This window comes from Plectropomus leopardus, chromosome 2 (assembly GCF_026936395.1).
Source record: "Plectropomus leopardus strain MGB_pleo_1.0 chromosome 2, ASM2693639v1, whole genome shotgun sequence".
NCBI classification, from domain to species: Eukaryota; Metazoa; Chordata; class Actinopteri; order Perciformes; family Serranidae; genus Plectropomus; species Plectropomus leopardus.
Window position 1 is genome coordinate 2,000,062 of NC_142177.1, and position 22,255 is coordinate 2,022,316.

The 22,255-nt window shown below is 39.2% G+C and overlaps 1 protein-coding gene across 1 annotated transcript in view; it reads left to right on the top strand.

Annotated features, from left to right (window-relative positions):
• The window catches only part of nucks1a (nuclear casein kinase and cyclin-dependent kinase substrate 1a), a 28,113-nt gene extending 11,344 nt beyond the window's left edge, over positions 1-16,769 (top strand). Inside the window, exons 3-8 of the mRNA XM_042498281.2 lie at positions 912-1,002; positions 4,255-4,301; positions 4,417-4,569; positions 8,561-8,710; positions 11,560-11,712; positions 14,038-16,769. Coding sequence (XP_042354215.1) covers positions 912-1,002; positions 4,255-4,301; positions 4,417-4,569; positions 8,561-8,710; positions 11,560-11,712; positions 14,038-14,288 — 845 coding nt within the window. The 3' untranslated portion in view covers positions 14,289-16,769. The remainder of the gene's footprint in view (positions 1-911; positions 1,003-4,254; positions 4,302-4,416; positions 4,570-8,560; positions 8,711-11,559; positions 11,713-14,037) is intronic.
• Positions 16,770-22,255: the final 5,486 nt, after the last annotated feature.

Sequence of the window (22,255 nt, forward strand, 5' to 3'; positions counted from 1 at the left end):
AGCGAGTGACATCTGATAAAATTCAGCCTGTGAGCAATACAGCCAATATGCTGCATCAGACGGACCGATTCCGCCCCCTGGACAAAACACCTGGCGCTGTCTCTCTATGAGGCTATGAGCCCCCTCTGCTGTTGCAGCATCTCACGGTTACATATACAGACAAGTTTTAACGATGTCACCGGAACCCAAATAGACAAGTTCAAACAGCAGTGCCGTGATGTCAGCATTAACGACATTAATCTTAAGGCTCCTCAAGGAAAGATTTCAGGCTAACTGGCTCATAAAATATTTGTGGCCTGAAATTAACTACAGTGAAGTGAGCGGCTCAGTTTGTAAAATGTTTTGTGCTGAGCCCTTTACCAGCCGATGTCATAAAAAGTCAGATGGTGTTTGTCATACAGCAGGGAGATGAGAGACTGAGGGAGTCACCAAAAGAAAAACTAAATCTCTTTCCACCACTGATAGAGTTTTCCCATATTTAAGTAAAAGCAGCAATATTACAGTATAAAAACACTTTGGTATAACTGAAGTCCTGCTTTTAGAATCTTACTTTGGTAAAAGTACAAAGATAATAGCACCAAAATCTACTCATAGAACAAAAGTAAAAGTACTTGCGCCGAAAGGTCCATTTCAGAGTATTACAGAGGCTATTGTATTTCTGAATTACATAGATTAAATTTAAATTTCTGAATTAATATTATTGATACATTAAACTAACATCACTCTAATTTTTCAGCTGGTAAAGGTGGAGTTTAATATATATATACTGGATAGCTTGTGGACTTCACCAAGGGATCAATAAAAGTTTATCTTAATCTGAAACTCACAAGTAGTAAAAGAAGTATTTGCTGTGTTACTGAAAGCTAGCGATGCATGCGATGAAATATTAAAATCTTGTCTTTTCTCTGTAGATGAGGAGTATGGTGAGAACAAGCCTAAGAAGGTGCGCGCACCCCCTCGTGAGCCCAAGCACAAGCGCTCAAAGAACTCACAGGATGACAGGTGAGCCCTCAGTGTACATGTATAAGTGCTGTGACCTTGTTGAAAAATGTGTTAATAATATGGCTTTCTTCTTGAAGGCATGACACATTTATTTATGTTTCACTAATGTGCTGTCTATCAATCTGGTGCCATGTACGCTTTAAACACTTCAACACTCAGTGTGTTTGCATGCACAGTTTGGTGGAGCTGCGGTTATAGCTGTCAGTGTCCCAGTATGCATGCACTGGTGGAGAATCCATTTTTTGATGAAGTATATCCGACTTTGCCACGGCAGGTGAAAATATGCCCCCTCTCAGCTAGTTGCAATAAATGTATATTATTCATACAGTCAAAGATATAGACCGCATCACAATAATAACTGTTTATCTGCATAACTGTGGGGAAGAAAACCACTGCGTCACGTACATATAATCAAACAGTGCTGAGCAAACTCTGCCTTCAATGATTAGCTAAAAGCTGACTAAAACAGTATCAGGTTCATCAGTATCAGGTTAAGTGTAGCCTACACTTTATTAAGAATATTTTCACCACTTAACCTTGCTGTAAGACAGCCCTTTATGACAGGGATTTGATTTCTTATATCACCGTTATGATCAATCTACTGCTGCCTTCATCAGCTGTTGTGGAAGGTTAAAAGGAGCAAATATTAAAATATAGTGTACACTAAACTGCTAATGGTTTCTTTAAGTGGTTAAAATATGTTTTGCTGCGGCCCTGTCCACAGCAGGACATCGCTTAGCTTTTGTGTCAGTGTCAAGGGACTGTACTTTATTTATCAGAGGAGGGGGGGTAGCTGGGGTGTGACTTTATTTAAAACAAATATTACCATTTTAATTTGTATGTCCCTTACCTAAGCCAAAATCAAAAACACAAGTCCATCCTCAGTGCTTACATTTAAAAAATGGATGTGTAGTCCTATTTTAGTTGTACTTACATGTTAACTTGTATTTAAAAATCCAGTTTTAGTTGCACTGACACAGTAATTCCACTCCACATGCTGTATGATGCAGAGAGCAGCAGAACCTGGCGTTCAGGATAACACTAGCTTGTGTATGAGCAAGGAGGATGTAATCAACCAGAGGCAGTAAGTCACAGTCAGCACCAAGACAGCAGGATATAGCGGGGCAGGTGCAACAAGGCTGAGGGGGTGTAGGTCTGGGCAGAGGGCAGCTTTTATGAGGCAGAAAGAAGAGAAAATGGGAAGTTGATCAAATACATGTTTAGTCAGGGAGACAGCCAGGTGTGCTACAGCAGTGTTTGAGGCAGAGCAGGACTGGTGGTAGAGCCGGAGGAGTGTAGAGCGACAGAAACTCAGCTGGAGGAAACTGTGGGGGAGGGGGAGAGCTGCAATCATTGTGCATGTGGCCAGTTGAGTTACCTCTGTAAAATCTTTTTTTTTTTTTTTTTTTTTATCCTGGGCCTGGGTCGTTGTGTTTTCGTCTTTCAACACAATTTTATAACGTTTATAGTGCACTCATAGGAATGAACAGGGCCCTGCCTCCATGGCTTTATTCAGACATCACTATAATACATCGGTGGGATATACTGAATAGTCTATGGAGGAGCCACACTGCTGTGGTCGTGCTTGGCCATGGCCAACCGGTGATGGTCTCCTTCGCTTATGCTTGCTTCACTCTACACAACTGGTCCTGGGAGTCTGCTTGCTGACAGTTTTTGGGTTTGTGTTCAGCTAAAGGCTGAAGTCACTATAAGTAAGCACTATATATAGTGCCTAAAATAATGTGATAAACAATATTTTTGTAATTTTTAGATCATTTTATGCAACAGATAATGATAATAGCATAATAACGCACGTAAGGAGAAATGAATTTTTTTTTTAAGAATATTAAGACATTGGAGTTGAAATATATATTTTTAAAAACATCAAAGCCTGTTAATATATTTAATGTATATAAGAAAATACATATAAAAGTATAGTGTCCTTATAGGAGTAGCGCAAAGTTATTCTGTTTGAGACCGCATTAGACAAAACAAAACCAAGTAATGCCTCCCCGTGAACAAGGTACAAGGTAGATTTATTAGCCTTTTTTTTAAACCAAAGTTTAAAAAATGAAATTAAAATTTGTCCTTGATCCTGCTACATCTTTGGAGTTGAAGGATGAGTTGATTAAAATCACCAGCTGCTATGAAAATTCTGTCTGGTTGCTTGGGCATGTTGCTGCTGGTGGAGGCATACAATTCCTGCAGTGCAATATTTGATTTTGCTTCGGAATCTTGTGTCCTGTTGGCTCTAAACAAGGTCCACCAATCCGGTGCAGCAGTTTGATCTGGGATGTTAGGGGCTCTGTGAAGATGTGAGCAGAGCAGTCTCTGGTTTCCTGTATGTCAGTGAGCATCAACCACATCTCATCCACTTTATTCTCCTGCAACTGGACATTAGCCAGAAGAAGGCTTGGTAGAGGAATAGCTCTCAGTCCAAGTCGGGTCAGCCTCGCCCTGATGCCGGCTCTCATCCCTCTTTTTGTACAGCACTTTCAGTGTCATTTCTCTCCCTTGGTTGACTGGCCGCTCGGCGTATGCTGTCAGTGGGGATCCTCTGCTGCATGCAGTCCAAAGCTTAAACAACTTTTCCCAATGTTGATAAGTGCTTGTCTATCTTAGAAAAGTTGTGCCTCAGTAGAGGGGGGCATGGAGTCGAAAAAATAGAAAAATATACCAAAAAAGTAGCAAGGATTTGAGGAGCTACTGGTGGCTACCGGGGGATGGACGGCCAGTGAGTTGGGCGGTGTGCTGGTGGATTTACAGATTTAAAGTGCCAGGGTTTGGCAAGCTAATAACTACTGGGACTGTGACTTTTCCACTCCAAAAGTTCAGTTGTAGACTACCACTAATCTAATGTTAGGCTGAGTCTTCTTAAAATTGTGTTTTATTTTTCTTTGAACTCACACAAGTAGGCAAGTAGTAGATATTATCTGGATCAAGACACTTGAATTGACAAGTGTAAATGTGTACCAACTCTGAGAGGATTGAGCTTGTAGATGTCCTCGTCAAAATTAGAGATTAGTGACTTTAGAAAGATCAGAACAAAAACAAAAGTGTTACTTTGAGCTTTTTGCGATGGAGCTTTTTGGTGGGAAGTTCTAATCAATTCTTGGTATCCATTCTCTATTGCTTGTTTGAGTTTTTATTTTACAAAGGAGATGCAGATAAAAATCTGTGCCATTCTCATGATCTCCCTGGGTACCCTTCCTCCTGTTGATAACACTTTGTTTTTCCTAATCTTTGTTGCAGTGAGGAGTCTGATGACAAGCTCTCTAAACCCAAAAATGATTCAGCAGGTAAGTCTATTGTATGATTTACATGAGAAGCTTCCCTCAAGCACCACAGCTGGAATTTGATTAATGGAACATTGGAGAGGCAGCTCACTGACTTCTCTTTGCATTGCTGCTGCAGATGACTTTGGCAGCGATGAGGAAGACAATGACTTCGGAGAGGAGGAGGATGAAGACGGAGGAAGCGACTATGAAGAAAAAAAAGGCAAAAAGGGAAAGAAAGCCAAGGTGGAGAAGCCCAGTAAGAGGGGGCCCAAGAGAAAACGGGCTGCAGGTAAACACCCAGTTTGTTTTCTACATATTGACGTGATCTTTCAAACAAAGGAGGTGAAAAGCTATTTTTGAATTTATAGAGCGTATGCTGCTTTCTATCTCTGTCTTGCTTTTAAACATGGCACGTGAGATGTCGTGTGCTGTATGTCATGTTCATAAACATGTTTATAGGAATTCATCAAATCCAACACTTGATTAAAATATGACACAACGGCAACACAATGTAAGTCAAATATTTTACTATATATATTATATTTTAATTAAAACTGTTTTTTAAAGCAGAATAACAAGCAAATACATTTAATACTGTTAATACAACACAGTATATATCTTTGTATATGTGATAATTTTTTTGTCAAATAAACACATTAACAAAGTTCTGTTTGCCCTAACTAATGAGAAAAAGATCAAATGTAAAGGTGACATCCCAATTAAGAATGTAAAAAAAAAAACCTGGCTCTATGGGCTGGGCTAATTCATCAACATCATTTCCATGTTTCAGCTAACGTTATTAATTGGCAGGTTTATATTTTCTGTGTACTTTAATGGCCATGAAAAAAACGGCTTCAACTCATGTTACTGACCGCTGTTATAGTGCGTGATGGCTGATAGAGTCTGTGAACAGTTTCAGTTACTTTCCTTGCCCCTAACTGATGCAAAAATACATTTGCCAGGATCATCTAAACTGCATATTACTCGAGTGATGAAATAATGCCATGTCAGAACCATTTTAAGTTTAAAGTCAAGTACTTAAGAATAGATACTGCTTATCAAGCTCAGGGGCAGTTCTGCTTTGGTATATAAAGTGATCAAACTAATCTCTGTGATGCAGGAATGCTTTTGAGTTTGAGGTCCAATATTTTCTGATCAAATAACTGACAAATAGGGTCTATGATAATAATAATAATTATTGTTATTATAATAACACAGCAGTGTGGAGATTGGACTGATTTTAAAATATTGCTTTTATCATTGTTTTTAAGAGAAGATGAACTAAAAAAATTTTTGATACTTTTTTCGGGTTAAATTAATTGTTTTATTAAACAAGCAATATATGATCAATATGATATATATCATATTGATATATATATATATATATCAATATGATCTTTAGAATAATCAATAAATTAGTTGTTATATTAGTTGACTAATTGAAAGAATAATCGCGAAATGTTTTGGAATAAGTATCGATAGGTGCAGCCCTACCTGGCCAATGGTTAACAACCCGTTGCCAATACAAAAAAAGAATCAAAAAATGTTCTGCCATGTCAGTGCTTATCATTACAGAAAACTATGAAGGGTTTGGACAAACTTTATATATATTAGATATGACTGAATCTAATAAAAGATGTCAAATTCAGTTGTTTTAACTTTGGCTTTATTTGCAGCTGGATGAGTTATTGTAGCTGTGAGATCCACTGATCCAGGAGGTCTCTGAAGGCCAGACAGAAAAGCAGCTGTAGTATTGATGCCGTATTGATCTTTAGACATGTGAAGATCTAAAATAACTAGTGCTGGGTGGTAGACAGGCAGCGCTGCATGGTGCCTCTTAGATGTGCTCTGAGTGTATTCATCCCACATTCCAGCTGATAGTTCATGGTTTACCTGTTTGCCTCCAGCATATCTCAATACTGTGACGTTCTGCTCTGATTTATTATGGAGTCAAATGTATAATTGATGCGCCTGATAATGCCTGTTAATATCATCTCATCTTTTGTGATCAATTGATCAACTTGTCATCAGTGTTTTGCAGGCTAGATGTTGTGTTGATTTTTTGTGGCCGTTGTCAGCATTCAGCTCTGTGTTTCACATCTTGCATAAGAAGAGAATATACCCAGCTGAAACAAGACAGAGATGCATATCTTTAGTAGTTGCAGTGTGTATAGGTAGCTGTCTGGGGAAATTGAATGTTGTGCAGTTTCCTGATCAGATGAGTGAAAAATAAATGTGATGTTAACTGTATCACTGAAGCTAAGCTTCTCCAGTTGTCTGCCCCTTCCCCATTAACTGTTGAACAGGGCTGGTGAGACAAATTTTACATACTTGAAGCAATAGAAGTTAACTCTTGAGTCTGTAATGTCATACACAACCCAGTGTTACTAACGTAAAATATCTCTGGAATGCTGCATGTAAAACAAATACTTTGCTTATTGTTTTTTGGCTAAAAGCTACCCACTGAGGTGTGATTGTATCCCTTTCAGAAGCTTTTAAATCCAGCCTTTAAGTGCTCTGTCTTTTTTCAAAATTTGAAACTGAATGTCTGCTGCATTCATCCATTTTTTGTGTTGAGAATAGAGTTGTTGTTGTGAGTCTTCCATTAGCCATCAATGATGACTTGATCTGGATTTGTTGACAAATCAGACGCTGTGCTCATGACTTATCGAACAATCAGAAACTGTGTTCCTAATTTAATGAACAATCAGAGGCTGTGTTCCTGACTTATCAACCAATCAGAGGCTGTGTTCCTGACCTATAAACTAATCAGAGGCTGTGTTCCTGACCTATAAACTAATCAGAGGCTGTGTTTCTGACCCATAAACTAATCAGAGGCTGTGTTCCTGACCTATAAACTAATCAGAGGCTGTGTTTCTGACCTATAAACTAATCAGAGGCTGTGTTCCTGACCTATAAACTAATCAGAGGCTGTGTTTCTGACCTATAAACTAATCAGAGGCTGTGTTCCTGACCTATAAACTAATCAGAGGCTGTGTTTCTGACCTATAAACTAATCAGAGGCTGTGTTCCTGACCTATAAACTAATCAGAGGCTGTGTTCCTGACCTATAAACTAATCAGAGGCTGTGTTTCTGACCCATAAACTAATCAGAGGCTGTGTTCCTGACCTATAAACTAATCAGAGGCTGTGTTCCTGACTTATCAACTAATCAGAGGCTGTGTTCCTGACTTATCAACCAATCAGAGGCTGTGTTCCTGACTTATCAACTAATCAGAGGCTGTGTTCCTAATTTAATGACCAATCAGAGGCTGTGTTCCTGACTTATCAACCAATCAGAGGCTGTGTTCCTGACTTATCAACTTATCAGAGGCTGTGTTCCTGACCTATAAACTAATCAGAGGCTGTGTTCCTGACTTATCAACCAATCAGAGGCTGTGTTCCTGACTTATCAATTAATCAGAGGCTGTGTTCCTGACCTATAAACTAATCAGAGGCTGTGTTTCTGACCTATAAACTAATCAGCGGCTGTGTTCCTGACCTATAAACTAATCAGAGGCTGTGTTTCTGACCTATAAACTAATCAGAGGCTGTGTTCCTGACCTATAAACTAATCAGAGGCTGTGTTCCTGACCTATAAACTAATCAGAGGCTGTGTTTCTGACCCATAAACTAATCAGAGGCTGTGTTCCTGACCTATAAACTAATCAGAGGCTGTGTTCCTGACTTATCAACCAATCAGAGGCTGTGTTCCTGACTTATCAACTAATCAGAGGCTGTGTTCCTAATTTAATGAACAGTCAGAGGCTGTGTTCCTGACTTATCAACCAATCAGAGGCTGTGTTCCTGACCTATAAACTAATCAGAGGCTGTGTTTCTGACCTATAAACTAATCAGAGGCTGTGTTCCTGACCTATAAACTAATCAGAGGCTGTGTTTCTGACCCATAAACTAATCAGAGGCTGTGTTCCTGACCTATAAACTAATCAGAGGCTGTGTTCCTGACTTATCAACCAATCAGAGGCTGTGTTTCTGACCTATAAACTAATCAGAGGCTGTGTTCCTGACCTATAAACTAATCAGAGGCTGTGTTTCTGACCTATAAACTAATCAGAGGCTGTGTTTCTGACCCATAAACTAATCAGAGGCTGTGTTCCTGACCTATAAACTAATCAGAGGCTGTGTTCCTGACTTATCAACCAATCAGAGGCTGTGTTCCTGACCTATAAACTAATCAGAGGCTGTGTTCCTGAATCACTGACTAATCAGAGGCTGTGTTCCCGACTTAATGATTGTTACTTTGTGTGTTGTTTGCGTAGATGACAGCGATGATGACAGGGAAGTGAGTAGAAAGCGTACAGTGCGCCAGGCGGCCTCTAAGGCTGTGTCCAAACAGAGGGAGATCCTGCTGGGTGATGGAGGCAGCGAGGATGAGGAGCACGAAGACCAGGAGGAACCCTATATGGACCGTATGTACAACCCTACTGTACACTAATAGAGCAACATGTCTTTACCTGGAGGCCATACATGTACCATCAGCAGACTGTAACACATCAGAGCGGTGAAGGTCTGTGTTGTGTCTGTATGAAGCAGGACGACACTGTGAGCTACGTGGAGCTAATGTTTGCAGGTTCCTAAAGAAGATTAACTGAAGCCCTGAAATGTCTGTCACATTAATTTGATATGCTTTAGAGCAGTGGTCCCAACCTGTGGGTCAGGACCCCCAAAGAGGTCCCTTAAAAAATCTGAAGGGTCCCCAGATTATTTTAGGCATATGAAAGACAAACATATTTAGTAACACAATACACAACATTTCTTTTTTCACTTTTCTTTTGAAAAACTGCATACTGCTGTACAGCAACAACTATATGATCTCAGGTCTACATAATAAGCCTGCTGGTGAGCAGCTAAAAGCTGACAAAGCTGTACGAAAGCTCATAAAGCACAGCTCCATGACGACACTATTAACGCTCTATAGGAAATCCAGCCAGACACATAACAAACTCGCTTGATTTTATTTGAAATTACTCTTAACCCTTTAAAACCAGAGCAAATTGTTTGATTTCTTTTAAAAACATGAGAAGGCAGTTAGCCAGTAGAAGAAATTACCCCAAAATTAGCAAGAAATCAGTAAAAAGTACAAGAAAACTACCTGAAAACTTGTAAAAACAAGACAGACAAACAGACAAAACAACAAAAAAAACATAAGGAAAGGACCTGGAGAAAGTGTTTGAAAAAATTATAAAAATTCTAATGTTATAAAATTATAATTTTAAACTTGTAATTATGATGACTATAAATAAAGTTTTTTCCCTAGCTTTTTTCTTTTTTCCCTGGAATTTTTCCCTAGCTTTTTTAAAATAATTGTCTAAATCTACAAATTTCTTGCAAATTGTGGAACATTTATCACCAATTTGCTTGCTGCCTTTTTCCCATGTCTTTGAAAGAAATCGCACAAATGTGCTCAGAGTTCAAAGTTTAAATGCTTGTGAAAGGTGTCTGAAAGCAGTGCAAGAAAAGTGATGATGCTCCAGGTGACAAAGGGTTAATTCTACCTGGCGCTTAAATTTCTGTAAACCTCTAGGCATTATGTATGTCAGGGGTGTCCAAACTATGCACTTTATATATATATATATATGTATGAGATATAAGATATAAGATAAATTAAGTAGCTACTGTCATATAATTAAGTTGAATACGGTTAAAATATTATTTTTATAATTAAATGAATCAAAGGGGGACCCATGATACTCTTATTTTGAAGGACATGGCTCATCTCATGCCTAAGTGTTGATGTATTTGCTGTGGACTTGAAGCTTCCGGTCAACAGTTGGATGTTAGCAGACAGTTCAACAGATACCGCGGCGCCTTTAACTGTGAGGATTTATTCACTGTGAGCAAACAGCTCTTCAGTAAATATTACTAATATTTGCAAAGCACAGTAGTGCTCCATGGTTGCAAAATGTGACATAATACTAAAGCCAAAAGCCCTGCTTTGTGTGTGTCTGTGAGAGGCAGAGCCGCAGGAGAAAGCGGGAGAATTAAAATGCCAGTGGCTTATAAAAATGACATGACAATTTATACTCCATGTTTGTAGTAAAGTCATTTTATATATGATGTGATGTATATGATGTTGCTTCCCTCGATGACCAAAACAAGATAATCAAGATAAAACAATTTTGAGCGGCATGAGTTTAACGAGGTTGCTCCCGTTATGGCTTTTATTTTGTAAATCAAGTGCACCCTTTCCTAGTGCTTGGCCCGTCCCCCAAAGTCCAAACAGAAGTGAGGAGAGCTGAGTGACAGTGAGGCTGCAGAGAGAGGAGCAGACAGTATTACATGAAACACGACTGTGTGATGTGTCAACAGTTAAGGCTGGGTTTTTTTTTAAAGATTTTTGGGGGCGCTTTTATTGCCTTTAATGGACAGGACAGTTTAGGCGTGAAAGGGGGAGAGAGAGGGGGCGACATGCAGCAAAGGGTCGAGGCCGGAATGGAACCGGCGGCCGCTGCAGCGAGGATACAACCTCTGTATATGGGGCGCCGCTCTATCCACTGAGCCACCACTCGCCCCAGTTGAAGCTGTTTGTCAGAGAATAAATGCTACGACTCCTCAAGACTTGAGGCACGTTCCCATGGCTAGCTCGCCAGCTGGTGATTAAAGTGACAGAGGTTAGCCCCGAACTTAGCAAGCTAAGTTAGCCTCCCACTGGAAACAGACCAGGCTACCTTAAGGTGGACTGTGAAGGTGGACCAGCTTTTCTCCCAGCTGCTTCTGAACAGATAATGGAGAAATGTCTGTTTGCCGAGTCTCTCCTGAGTGAGTTAAACAATCAATGATCCCAACTTAAAACTTATTTTGCTGCTATTGATACAGTAGCTGTTATGTATTGTTAAATTATATTAGCTGGGTTAGGTTTCATTATTATGTGAATGTGAACAAACCACAATAATGTGCAAGATGTGTTACAGTTGTGGCTGCACCACTAAGCTTTCATTGTTTTTCAGTTCACTTGTATTTAAAGTTAAAGGACATCCAGGGTTAAAAATGAACACCAGAGTTAATGTTCAATAACTGCATGATGTTCTGGAGGCCAGTGAGTGATTACGTTAAATAATCGTGATTTCACTATCAATCGAAATAGTGGGGATTATTATTTTTGCCATAATCGAGCAGCCCTGCCTCTGCTGTCAATCGTATGATTACAGCTGTTACAGGAAGTTGTAGTTAGTTCCTCAGCAGTGTCACAGTGCTTCAAACAGCTGGACAGCAGAACATCTGGGTTCTAAAGATCCCTGTGTGTCCCATTTGTGTGCAGCCGACGAGTCCGGCAGCGATGAGGACTTCATGGTGGAGGATGATGATGACAGTGACTATGGTCGCTCCAAGAAGAGAGGCAAGAAGGTGATTCGACGGGGACGGACGGACAAGAAGGAGAAGAAGAGCCCCAAGCCCCGACTAAAGGCCACAGGTGAGGCGTCAAATCAGACTTCACAGATAAAAACCCTGCAGCTGTCAGTCTGCTGCTATATTTTAGATGACCTTTGATTCTGTCAGAATCTCAGTTGTTTTCTTTATTCATATCATGTCAATCATTGAAGCCTAATAGCTTAGTTGTTCTGAATCATGACCTCCAGCAACGGATGAGGTCGCCTGTGAAAAATAAGTGGTGCAAGCTAAGCAGTTACTCTGATGTGTCAGAGACATATTTAATCAACACGTCATTTATTCTGCGGCTCATCTCATTTTCATGTTTTCTCTCTGGGTTATGAACAATAATTAGGCTGCCACCAGACTGTTTCATCCCTCTCAGCACACAGACAGTACAGATCTCACTGAAATGTTTCCCTTATTATAAAATGAAGTTGACTGTTGAAAGTTGACTCAAATGAATACTAAAGAGATATGAACCAGATTCAAATGAGGAAAACACTATGCAGCTCCAAACTCAGTCACAGGAATAACAAACCAACACACACCTGATCAGTTTGCTTTAACTCACTTAAATCATTGAACATACATTTTTAAAAGCATACATTATTTCTGTGCAGTTTCTCCTGATAGTGGTACTCTTTAAAATGAAAAATGTCAGATTTTGTGAAGAAAGCAACATTACTTGTTTATGACTAGAAACACAGTTAAGGACTTGCAACCTGACTGTGAACTTTAAAACAAAGACTTGAGACATTTGACTTGCAAAACAATCACTTGTTCCCTCCTCCAATATTCAGTAATGCGATATGAGATAATGCGACAGCAGGCATAAAGGGTATCCTGCTCAAGATCTGATGCTTACATTAATGTTTTGACGAGATGTTGATTGATATGAAGCTGCAGCCAGGATACAGTTCACTTTTTTAACATTAACAGTAAATTGAAAACTCTTTCCCTCAGTGGAAACAAAGCTTTGATTTACTTTCATGTCACAGATAAGACACAATTAATAGTGAAGACAAAGAAGTCAATGGCATTTAAAGTCTTCTGTGTAATCTCTGCTAGCTTGCTTGGGTAATTTACACAGTAATAAATTACAAAGGCATGTGCTAATGATGTTAGCATGTTGTATTTGTTGAGAGAATGAGTCTAGTATAAGGCAAGTACTCTGTGAACCATGTGAGTTGTAATGAGGCCATCTGTGTAATTATGGCTGAAATTGTCGCTATTAATCCATGTTTAGTGTGTGTTTTAGCTTTATTTTGAGTCAGTCAGACTTTACAGCACTTCACAGAAACCCACCAGTAGAGAGAGAGAGTTTTCACTACAGATTTGATCAAAGCTTGAGCAATATTTTTAAAATGTTGGTAAAACACAATTGTGCGAAGACTGTGTTTCCACTGAGTGATTTTCTGCCACTTCTGCTCTGGCAATAACATTCCAAGTAGCATCGTGATGGATGTTCAAAACATTAGCAGCTTTATTTCTATTGCAGCCACCACACTAGCCGTCATTATTTCCAATCCAAGGCCACGTAGGGGTGTGAAATATGGTAAGGCAAGCTCCTTATATGTGGGAGCGGCCACATATGAGGGACTTCTTATAGTCCACGATTTCACAGACGAATTGTGGATTCAAAACTTCCAGGTGATCCGCTCAACTTTTAAAGAGCTATGCAGTTTTCATTGCAGTTTTTTGTTATGGCTTAATTGAATTGCCTGAAATACCACCTCATGCGAGTATAAAAACTTTTTAGCGATTAATTATTTTTTTCGAAATTGACATCTTTCCATCAGGCCTATTTTATATTCGCAATTTGAGGGTTAATGGAAACCCACCTGCTGACTAGTGTTTTGGAGGTGTAACTGCAGAGTGACACATACACAACACTGCACAGTAGAAATGCTGAAGCACACATAACCTGAAACACCCGAGTATGTGTGTCTTTCACAGCACAGGCTCCATGCTGAGCTGCTGCAGGACTGTAAATCCCCTTCAAAGCTCACTAATTAATACATAATATCTTGTTTCTTCTGTGCACAGACATTGGCAATGTTAGTTTTAGAGAGTGTTTCATAGTGAAAATACTTTTTGACATGCAACAGCTTATCTGCCCAGCACTTGCGTGCAGCTTCTCCACTTGTTGCCTGGCAAAACAATTACGACACGACTCAGTGAATTCTACAGAAGCCCGAAGCGGCCATACATTCATACTTTTTTCCCTCTGTTTTCCCTGAGATAGCAGGATAATTTCTCAAGATCTCGAGATACCGAAAGTGTGTTTTCCTGAGATAATGACATTCATTTTAGATCTCAACTCAAAAATAATGTGATGACTAACAGACCTGCCCCCCCTTCACAGTGACCCCCAGTCCAATGAAAGGAAAGGGGAAGGGGCGCCCGAGCGCCAAGGCCCTGGAGAAGAGCTCACCCAAAGAGGAGGAAGAGGAGGAGCCCGAGAGCCCCCTGGAGGAAGAAGAGGAGGAGGTAGAGAAGAAAGAGACCTCCCCCGCCCCCAAGACGACAAAGGAGGCTGCAGGAGGAGAGGAGGAGGAAGAAGATGAAGAGGAGGAGGATGGCTCGGAAGAGGAGGCGCCCTCTGGAGAAGACTAGAAGATGGTACCCGCTGAAGCCCATCCTCCATGTCTCTTTCTCTGTCTCTTCTCAAACTTTTGTTTTCTTTTGTTGCTCTGCGTTAGAGGTTTTTTTTTTTTGTTTGTTTTTTTGTTTCTTTTTTGTTTTTTGTTTCTTCTCCTGGCGGCCTGGCTCAATGGTTTGGACTTGGTGTGCATTTTCTTGTTTTGCTTCTCCCCTCTCTCAAACTAAGACATTGTGCTCATGTGATCATGTGGTGTATGTGAGGAGTCCCAGCATTCAGCCTTACCCACCCTCCAGTCTGCATCATCCACGCTCTGCATTTTAGTGTGAAAATCCACTTTCTGCCTTTTAAAGAGCTCCGTCCTGAGTGAGAACAAACTGATTGACTTTGTTTTTGTGTGTTTCTTCCCCCTGGGGCTATCACGGACCTGACGTGACTGGCCACATACTTTTTCTACTTAACTGATATGTGCTGTTACTGGGAGCGTTGTTTAGTATCAGTTGGTAAAGCGCTGTATTTACAAAGCGACGCTGAGTCAACATGCGCAGGGCTGAGGCCCTCACCCTCTCTTTGGTACTTAGTGCTTTTAAACAGCGTGTTTTAACAGGGCAGCGATAGTTAGTGAGTTGTTTTAAAATTCTTCAGACTGTCCTTTGAGTTAAAGCTGCAGTCAGTGATTCTCATACCTACACACTTTATGTTAAACCGGGAATATATCCTCAAGTTCCACGAGCTGTCTGTTGGTGTGAGAGCTGAAAGAAGTCCAGTATTCACACACAGCCCTGCTATAACACTACTCCAGCCAATCAGCAGCAGAGGACGGAGGACACGCCTCCCTCTGGGTGTAAACAGAGTGGGAGGAGAGGAACCATTAATGTGGCACATGACAGGAGCAGTGTATTTGTTTGGATGTTGAATTCAGATATTCAGTCTTTCTTCAGAATTGCTGACTCCACCTTTGAAGCAGTTTATTTTAATTTAAAGCTCCAGTGTGTGAGATTTAGGGGCATTTATTGTCAGAAATGGAAAATCATTTGATAAGTCTGTTTTCTTTCATGTATAATCAGCTGAAAATAGCAATGAATGTGTTCTCTTTACCTTAGAGTGGGCCGTTTGTATCTACATAGGGAGCAGGTCCTCCTTTATGGAGATTGCCATGTTTCTACAGTAGCCCAGAACAGACAAACCAAACCCTGGTGACAAATAGGGACATTTGTGTTTTTGCATCGGCCACTGTAGTAAGAAGCCCGACTACAATGACCAGCCCTGGAGTTCCACTGTTTGTAACGTGAAAGTGCTTCAGTGTTTTTACTGGTTTAAATCACTTGGTCTGTTTGTTTTAGAGAAGAGGAGACCTCTGTGGATAATTCAGCTTCCAGTGAAAACCTCCTGAGCGTCTGGATCTTACGTTGTCGGAGAAAAAAGGTGACTTCACATGTTAAACTACGTCAGAAAAACATGGATCTTAGAGTTAAAACTGCATTATTTGGTGTTAGATCGGTTTAAATCACCAGGTGCGTTTGTTTTTGAGAGAAAGAGACCTCTGCAGACAATTCGTCTCACTGTAAAAACCTCCTGAATGTCTGGATCAGAGAAAGGTGAGCACACATTAAGTTGTGAGAGAAAAGGGCTGAGCATGTTTTGGGCAGCAGCCCGTCACCGATATGCCAAACCAAGGCAGATGTTGACTGATTTTGTGTCATGAAAGTGCTTTATTCGTTGTTTCTAGCTGTTTGAATGGTCTGGTTTGTTTGTTTTGGAGAGGAGGAGACCTCTGTGGATAATTCAGCTCCCGATAAAAAACACCTGAATAATGAAAATGAAGCAGTTCTAGCTGGGACAAGTTTTAGATGCTTGTAATCTGCAAATCACCGTGAGACTCCACAAAATCCCCCTTAATTTTACACACAACACCTTCAATGTTTTAACACACACACACTGTGCTTGTGCCGGTGCCCTGATTTTTTGCCGTGTGGCTGCTGCTTCGTACATCAGTTTGAACTGTTAGCGGTGTGTTCTGCAGAATGCCAGACTGCCACGGTCACACCTCAGCCAGCATGTGTGTGTTTTTATGTATTTGTTCTGTTGTATGCTTGTTGGGGTACTTCCTGTACGAGGGTCTGGCTTCTCTCTCTGCAGCCCGTCTGCTGCCTCTGTTAAACGGTTTCTATTGTGTGTTGGGCTTTCTAACACACACCACGCTACGTGAAGCAACCCCGCCCCGTTCAGTACACATGACCCCGCCCTCCGCATGGCTGCAACCGCTTCTCAGCTTTCAACCCCTTGTGCCAGGCACCCCTAAATCTTTTTGTTTTGTTTTTGTTTTTAAGAAATGCAAGAAGAGATGTTTCCTTTTTTCTTTTGGAAGTTAAAAGAAAATGAATGTTGTTTTTTCTCCTGTTGGTTCATTGTTCTAATTCTCTATTCAGATTTTTTTTGTAATGTTTGTTTTTTAAGAAAAGAAATAAAATGTATCTTGATTTTAAAGAAAAAAAGTTGACCCTATCCAATCTGTTCTGCCCGATGGTTACACCAGCCATCTTCCCTTCTATTTACTCCTGTCCTCCCACCCCCCACCCCCCCCCAGTCCCATCAGCTTAATGGTTACTGTTGGTATCCATTTCTTCTCAGAGCGTTTTGTCCACCCATTAGTATTTCACTGGCAGACACATTTTTGGATTCAGAATTCTACAGCACTGAGGCTCTGAAAAAAGATTGCGATGAAGCGGGCAGCTCAGTGTATATCCGGCATTTGTTTGTCTATTAATGCCTTAATTTCCATTGAGTTGAGTTTCAGAAGTGGCTCTAATAATGTTGTTGGAGGCCTGAGAATGTAATATGTCCTCATGTTTTAGGTCAAATTAGGCTTAGAACAAGTCAACAATCTGTATGATCAGCAGACCATCCAAAGCCATAAACGATCTCAAAACTAGTGACTCAGAGATCAGGTGCAGCACTTGTGAGATTGTCCTTTTTTCAATAAGTAGTGTTTTGATGTCAAAGCAAAAAAAAGCAAAAAAAAAAGAGAAAAAGCTGCTATTGTGATCTTGGGAACGTAAATGTATTATTAGGCAGGAGAAATTAGGATCGGTCCCAAGGCTGCAATAGAATCAGTCCTGGACGTGTACAGGACACACTGGAACCTGGTCCTGGTTCAGAAGCACATTCAATAGTTTTACAACTGTCCTTAGCAGGTTAGTGTGTTTTTCTACGTACAGGTCCTGAATTGGCACCCAATCCTTCCAGTCATTTTAAGGCGATTGGACATGACGAAGGAAGTCAAAGCGATCTGAAGCTCAGAGCTGTCAGCAGTAGGAGCAGATTCTGTCCTGTAGTTCACAGCGCTGAGGGCTCATCATCCCACAGGAGGCACATGGCAGAAGGCTGTGAATTTCTCCTCTTTCATCCATTCTGAGATTTCTTCTGTTGTAATGTTTTTGATGTTTTTTTTCTATCTTCCTTCAGTTGTACTGGCAATGTTAATGTAAGCCAAGTTGTGATTCCTACAGGAGACCAAGTGGAGAAGCTTTTGTCAGTGGGGGGGGCTGAACTGTTGAATCTTTTGCATGTTGTGGAAAAAGTGCGAAGCGATGATGATGACGATGACGATGCTGGCTATGGCAATATTGTGGTCTTACAAAAAAAGTATTAACAACGACGATGTTGATAATGTTTTGGTTTCCCAGCTTCTAATAAAGGCAACCTACTTTTTATAAGGATTTAACTACTTGTTTTGTGACGTTGAGCTCTGTGTAATATGGCTTTGGTTTTCTTTTGATCTGCAATATTCTGTGTGTGCCACTCAGTGGCGTTGTGTGCATCTACAGCATGCTGTGTTCACATGCAGAATTCTGATCTGCACACACTGCTGACATTTTACAGCCGTTTAGTACCAATGCAGCTCTGTGATCCGTTAGAGGAATGTTTTAGGTAACAAAAACAGCAAAACAATCACCTCATATATATATATATATATATATATATATATATATATATATATATGTATATATATATATATATATATATATATATATATATATCATTTTGGCGATTTGTTATTTAGAACTAATGGACCTGCAAATCTGCTGGCTTCAGCAGGAGATCCAAATAAATAATGGAAATGATAAGATATCCTGTAAAAAGCATAGACTGTATATAAAGATGGACAACACCCCTGTTTACCCCAACTATGCTGAAGAGAAGTTAAATATCTGAGATATGGATGCTGCATCTTGTGAGGGTGATGTCATTGAGAGCCGGAGCTTGCACGGTAGCAATATCCATGGTGGGAGAGTTCCTGCCAAAACACCCGTCCGACTAATCGTGAGCCGCTCCATTGAATGCAAGCGCACGCGTTGGCTATCACAGCTGTGAAAAGCGGAAAAGCCCCCTTTTGTATAATTGAACAACTAACAAACACTTGAACAAACATCAGGGTGATGAGAGCTGCCTTCAGTGACAGAAACCATCTTTGGGAAAAATGTATTTGGCGTGTGCTTTGGGTTTTTAGTTCGGTCCATTCACTAACATGGAGGGGTGGGCTTTAAGTCCTATACTGCAGTCAGACACTGAAGATTGAAAACTATTGGGGAGCTGTCATTTTGTCTATCTTTATATACAGTCTGTGGCAAAAAGAAATTGTTTTATCTTAAGAACGTTTGTGTCGAAAAATGGAAATTTTGAAACCATTCAACTTGTCTTTTTAAATTCAGTCTCCTTGAACATTTAAAGCCTAACTGACGCTAACTTTTGAAACTGAAAACAAATAGTTTCTTATAACAGTGAAGAAAGAAAGACAAATATAAAAGTAAAGTTAGGTGAAAAGCTTTGTATAAAGCCTTTTGTTGATGTCACTTGAGTCAGCGTCACTTGAGTTAGGATCCGAAGAGTCAACCAAATCGGCAGCATTACATTTCTGTAAATCATTTCTTCATTACATTTGTATGTTATTATGTAGCAACCATGTAGTTAATGTGGTAAGGCCCAAAAATCACTTGGCTGTGGTTAGAAGAAGTTTAGGTTTTGGCCCAAAATACTTGGTTTTGGGGGCACAAGAAGTTGCAAATAACCCCATGTTTGTTCCCTAAAAACCAGCTGGAGACATAGCGGTGACTTGCTAAAAAACAACCAGTTTCGAGGCATCTTTCCAAAAATGTTGATATGATTTGTATAACATGCAAATGTAACATAATCACATTTTGCAGAAATGTACAGTGCAAACATTTTCTCCTGGCACTTGACCGGGCTGAAAATCACAAGTTTGATAAGTAAAAAAATCTGGAGGGTGAGTCAGAGAGGAGTGGGTTAACAGACCTCTGTAGTCCTAACCTCTAACAGAACTGTCAGCGGCCAAGTTGCATTGTGGGTAATGTAGGTACCAGATCAAGGAATAAGATTGCGTTCAATAAGAAACACAGTTTCTCTGGTTCTCTATTGACTTGGATCCTTTTTTTACTGTCCACCATGAGTCCAGCAATGTGACAGCAGTGCAGTGTTAAAGGATCATTTGTGCTTGAGGACTGTGGTTAAGTAAGTAAGAGTACCAATATCACACTCTGAAAGTACTCTGTTACAAGTAAAAGTCCTGCACTGAAAATGTTTCTCAAGTAAAAGTAAGTAAGTATGATCAGAAAAATGTACTCTAAGTATTAAGAGTAAAAATGGCAGAGGGGCAAAATAAAACACCGCCCAAAAAATCTCAAATTGTTTGAAAAAACAAAGAAAAGAAAAAGATTTAAATGTTCGTCAAAATAGTTGGCAATTCATTTTCTATCAGCTGGCTTATTGATTAATCAGCTAATTGTTTTATCTGTACCTGTATAAATGGTTTAATCATTTAATTTGTAAATAAAACAAAACTAAACACATTTAATAAACTCTTCTCATGTTTATGGTTCTTATGGCGCGCTTTAATATAAAAAAAATCTTAATTTAATGTGATTTTCTAATTTCATTTAGTTAAGTTTTTAACCAACATTAGTCCTAATCAGAAATATTACTTTGAATGCCAGGTTTTTGTCATAATGCCATCATGTTTTTAGATTAAAAAAAAAACACTCAAAAATTGAATTATTTTCTATATACTGCAATTTATTTATTTACTTTTTTAATGATCACAGCCTGGGATATGTAAGCAGCAACATTGATTGTGACAGTGCACTTTCACAAACCCCTATATTGACAAATGATGTCTTCAAGGTCCATTGGAAATTTGAAAACCAAACAATTTTTTTTTTTTTTTTTTTTTTTTTACAGTTTCTGGCTGTAATAAATGTTTTCCTTTTTGATGATTTTCTTTAAGAATCACACACATATAATTTAAAAAAAAAAAAATGCAAATATATATATATATATATATATATATATATATATATATATATATATATATATATATATAAAGAAAACAAGCTTGCTGTCTTTGAAAATAATCAGTAAAATCCTATCATTTACACTTGCATGCCCCTTACCTAAAACCCCCCAAAAAAACCACAAGTCCCTTCCCAATGCTTAAAAAATTATTTGACATGCCCTCTTTTTGCACCACCCCCTCCCCGCTGACAAATGATGACAGTCCCTAACTATTATTTAAATATTCTGTCCAAATCTTGCTCTTAATTCATTATTTTTTAAATATTATATATTTTCAAAAGCAATTTTATACTCTGGAGACCTCAGCAAGCTTAAAATCTCCAAACATACCTGGAAACATAATTATACTCTTATTAACAGTAACAGCTAAAATTATGTTGTTCAACTGGACTCATAGAATATGTCTGTCACACTAGACATCACTAGTTTATGATAAAAAATAAAATATTGGCACTATTTAAATTCAAAGAGTGATCTTTTTGGAGACTGCGAGCCATCTCTGCCATATTTCAGCCTTCCTGTAGGAGGAGCTGATGATTCGCTGTGACTTCAGTCCTCTTCCTCCAAGAGATCAGATTAAAATAAATAAATGTATAAATGCAAACATGTAGTTCCCATTCACACATTCCCACATCCTCACACACATTCAAACACTTCTTTATCTCTCTTTCATTCTCAGAGAAAGAGCCTTTTGTCTTTTTCAGTTTGAGGTAGAAGCAGCTAACTGCCCGGCTGTCTTCTTGTTTTCCTTATGAAAATTAATTTGCTGTTGTCACATAACAGGAATTTTTTTTTGCAGCAAGGCATCTGACAACAATAAAACACATCAAGACAGTGGAACACAGTTAAAAGTGTGAATATTATACAGACAATACAACAAGCAATGATTAAAAAACTACAACAAGTTAGAAAGAAATCAGTTTAAGTGCTGGGCTCTGTAGGAAAGCAGTAGGTGGTGTGTGTTGTATTTGTACAAAGTGTGTGCATAATTGTCAAATGGGATATCAAATTAAAGCTGCACTGAAAAATCAAACCTTGAGGATCAAACAACTTGATTGTCTTATTGTATCTTGTGATTCAACATCTGATTTCAGAAATTTGATTTCAACCTTATTTTAAACATTTTGAGTTTTTTTCCCCAACATTTCGACTTTATTCTCATAATTTTGATGAGAATAATGTTTTCTTGATGTGCATAGTGAAAATAAATCTTCCTCCTCTCAAAAATATTTCTCATGTCTGGCCTTAATCCTCCTCTGTTGATCTCAGATCTTCTTTTCACTGCTGTCCAAATTGACAAAACATCAAATTATGCAAATTATCTTAACTGTCAACAAATCAACCTTTGATTGATGAGATGAAAAGTATCAAGAACTTATTTTTACTGTGTTGTAACAGCATGAACAATTAACACGCCCTTCACAGTATGCAGGTTTCCATCACATATTTACAGTATGTAAAACTTAAGCGATATTTTCGAAATTTCGATAAAGCACAGTTGTGAGTTTCCACTCAGTGATGTTCTGCGACTTCTCCTCTGTTGATAACAAGAAGCATGGTGATGGATGTTCAAAACATTAGCAGCTTTATTTCTATTGCAGCCACCACACTA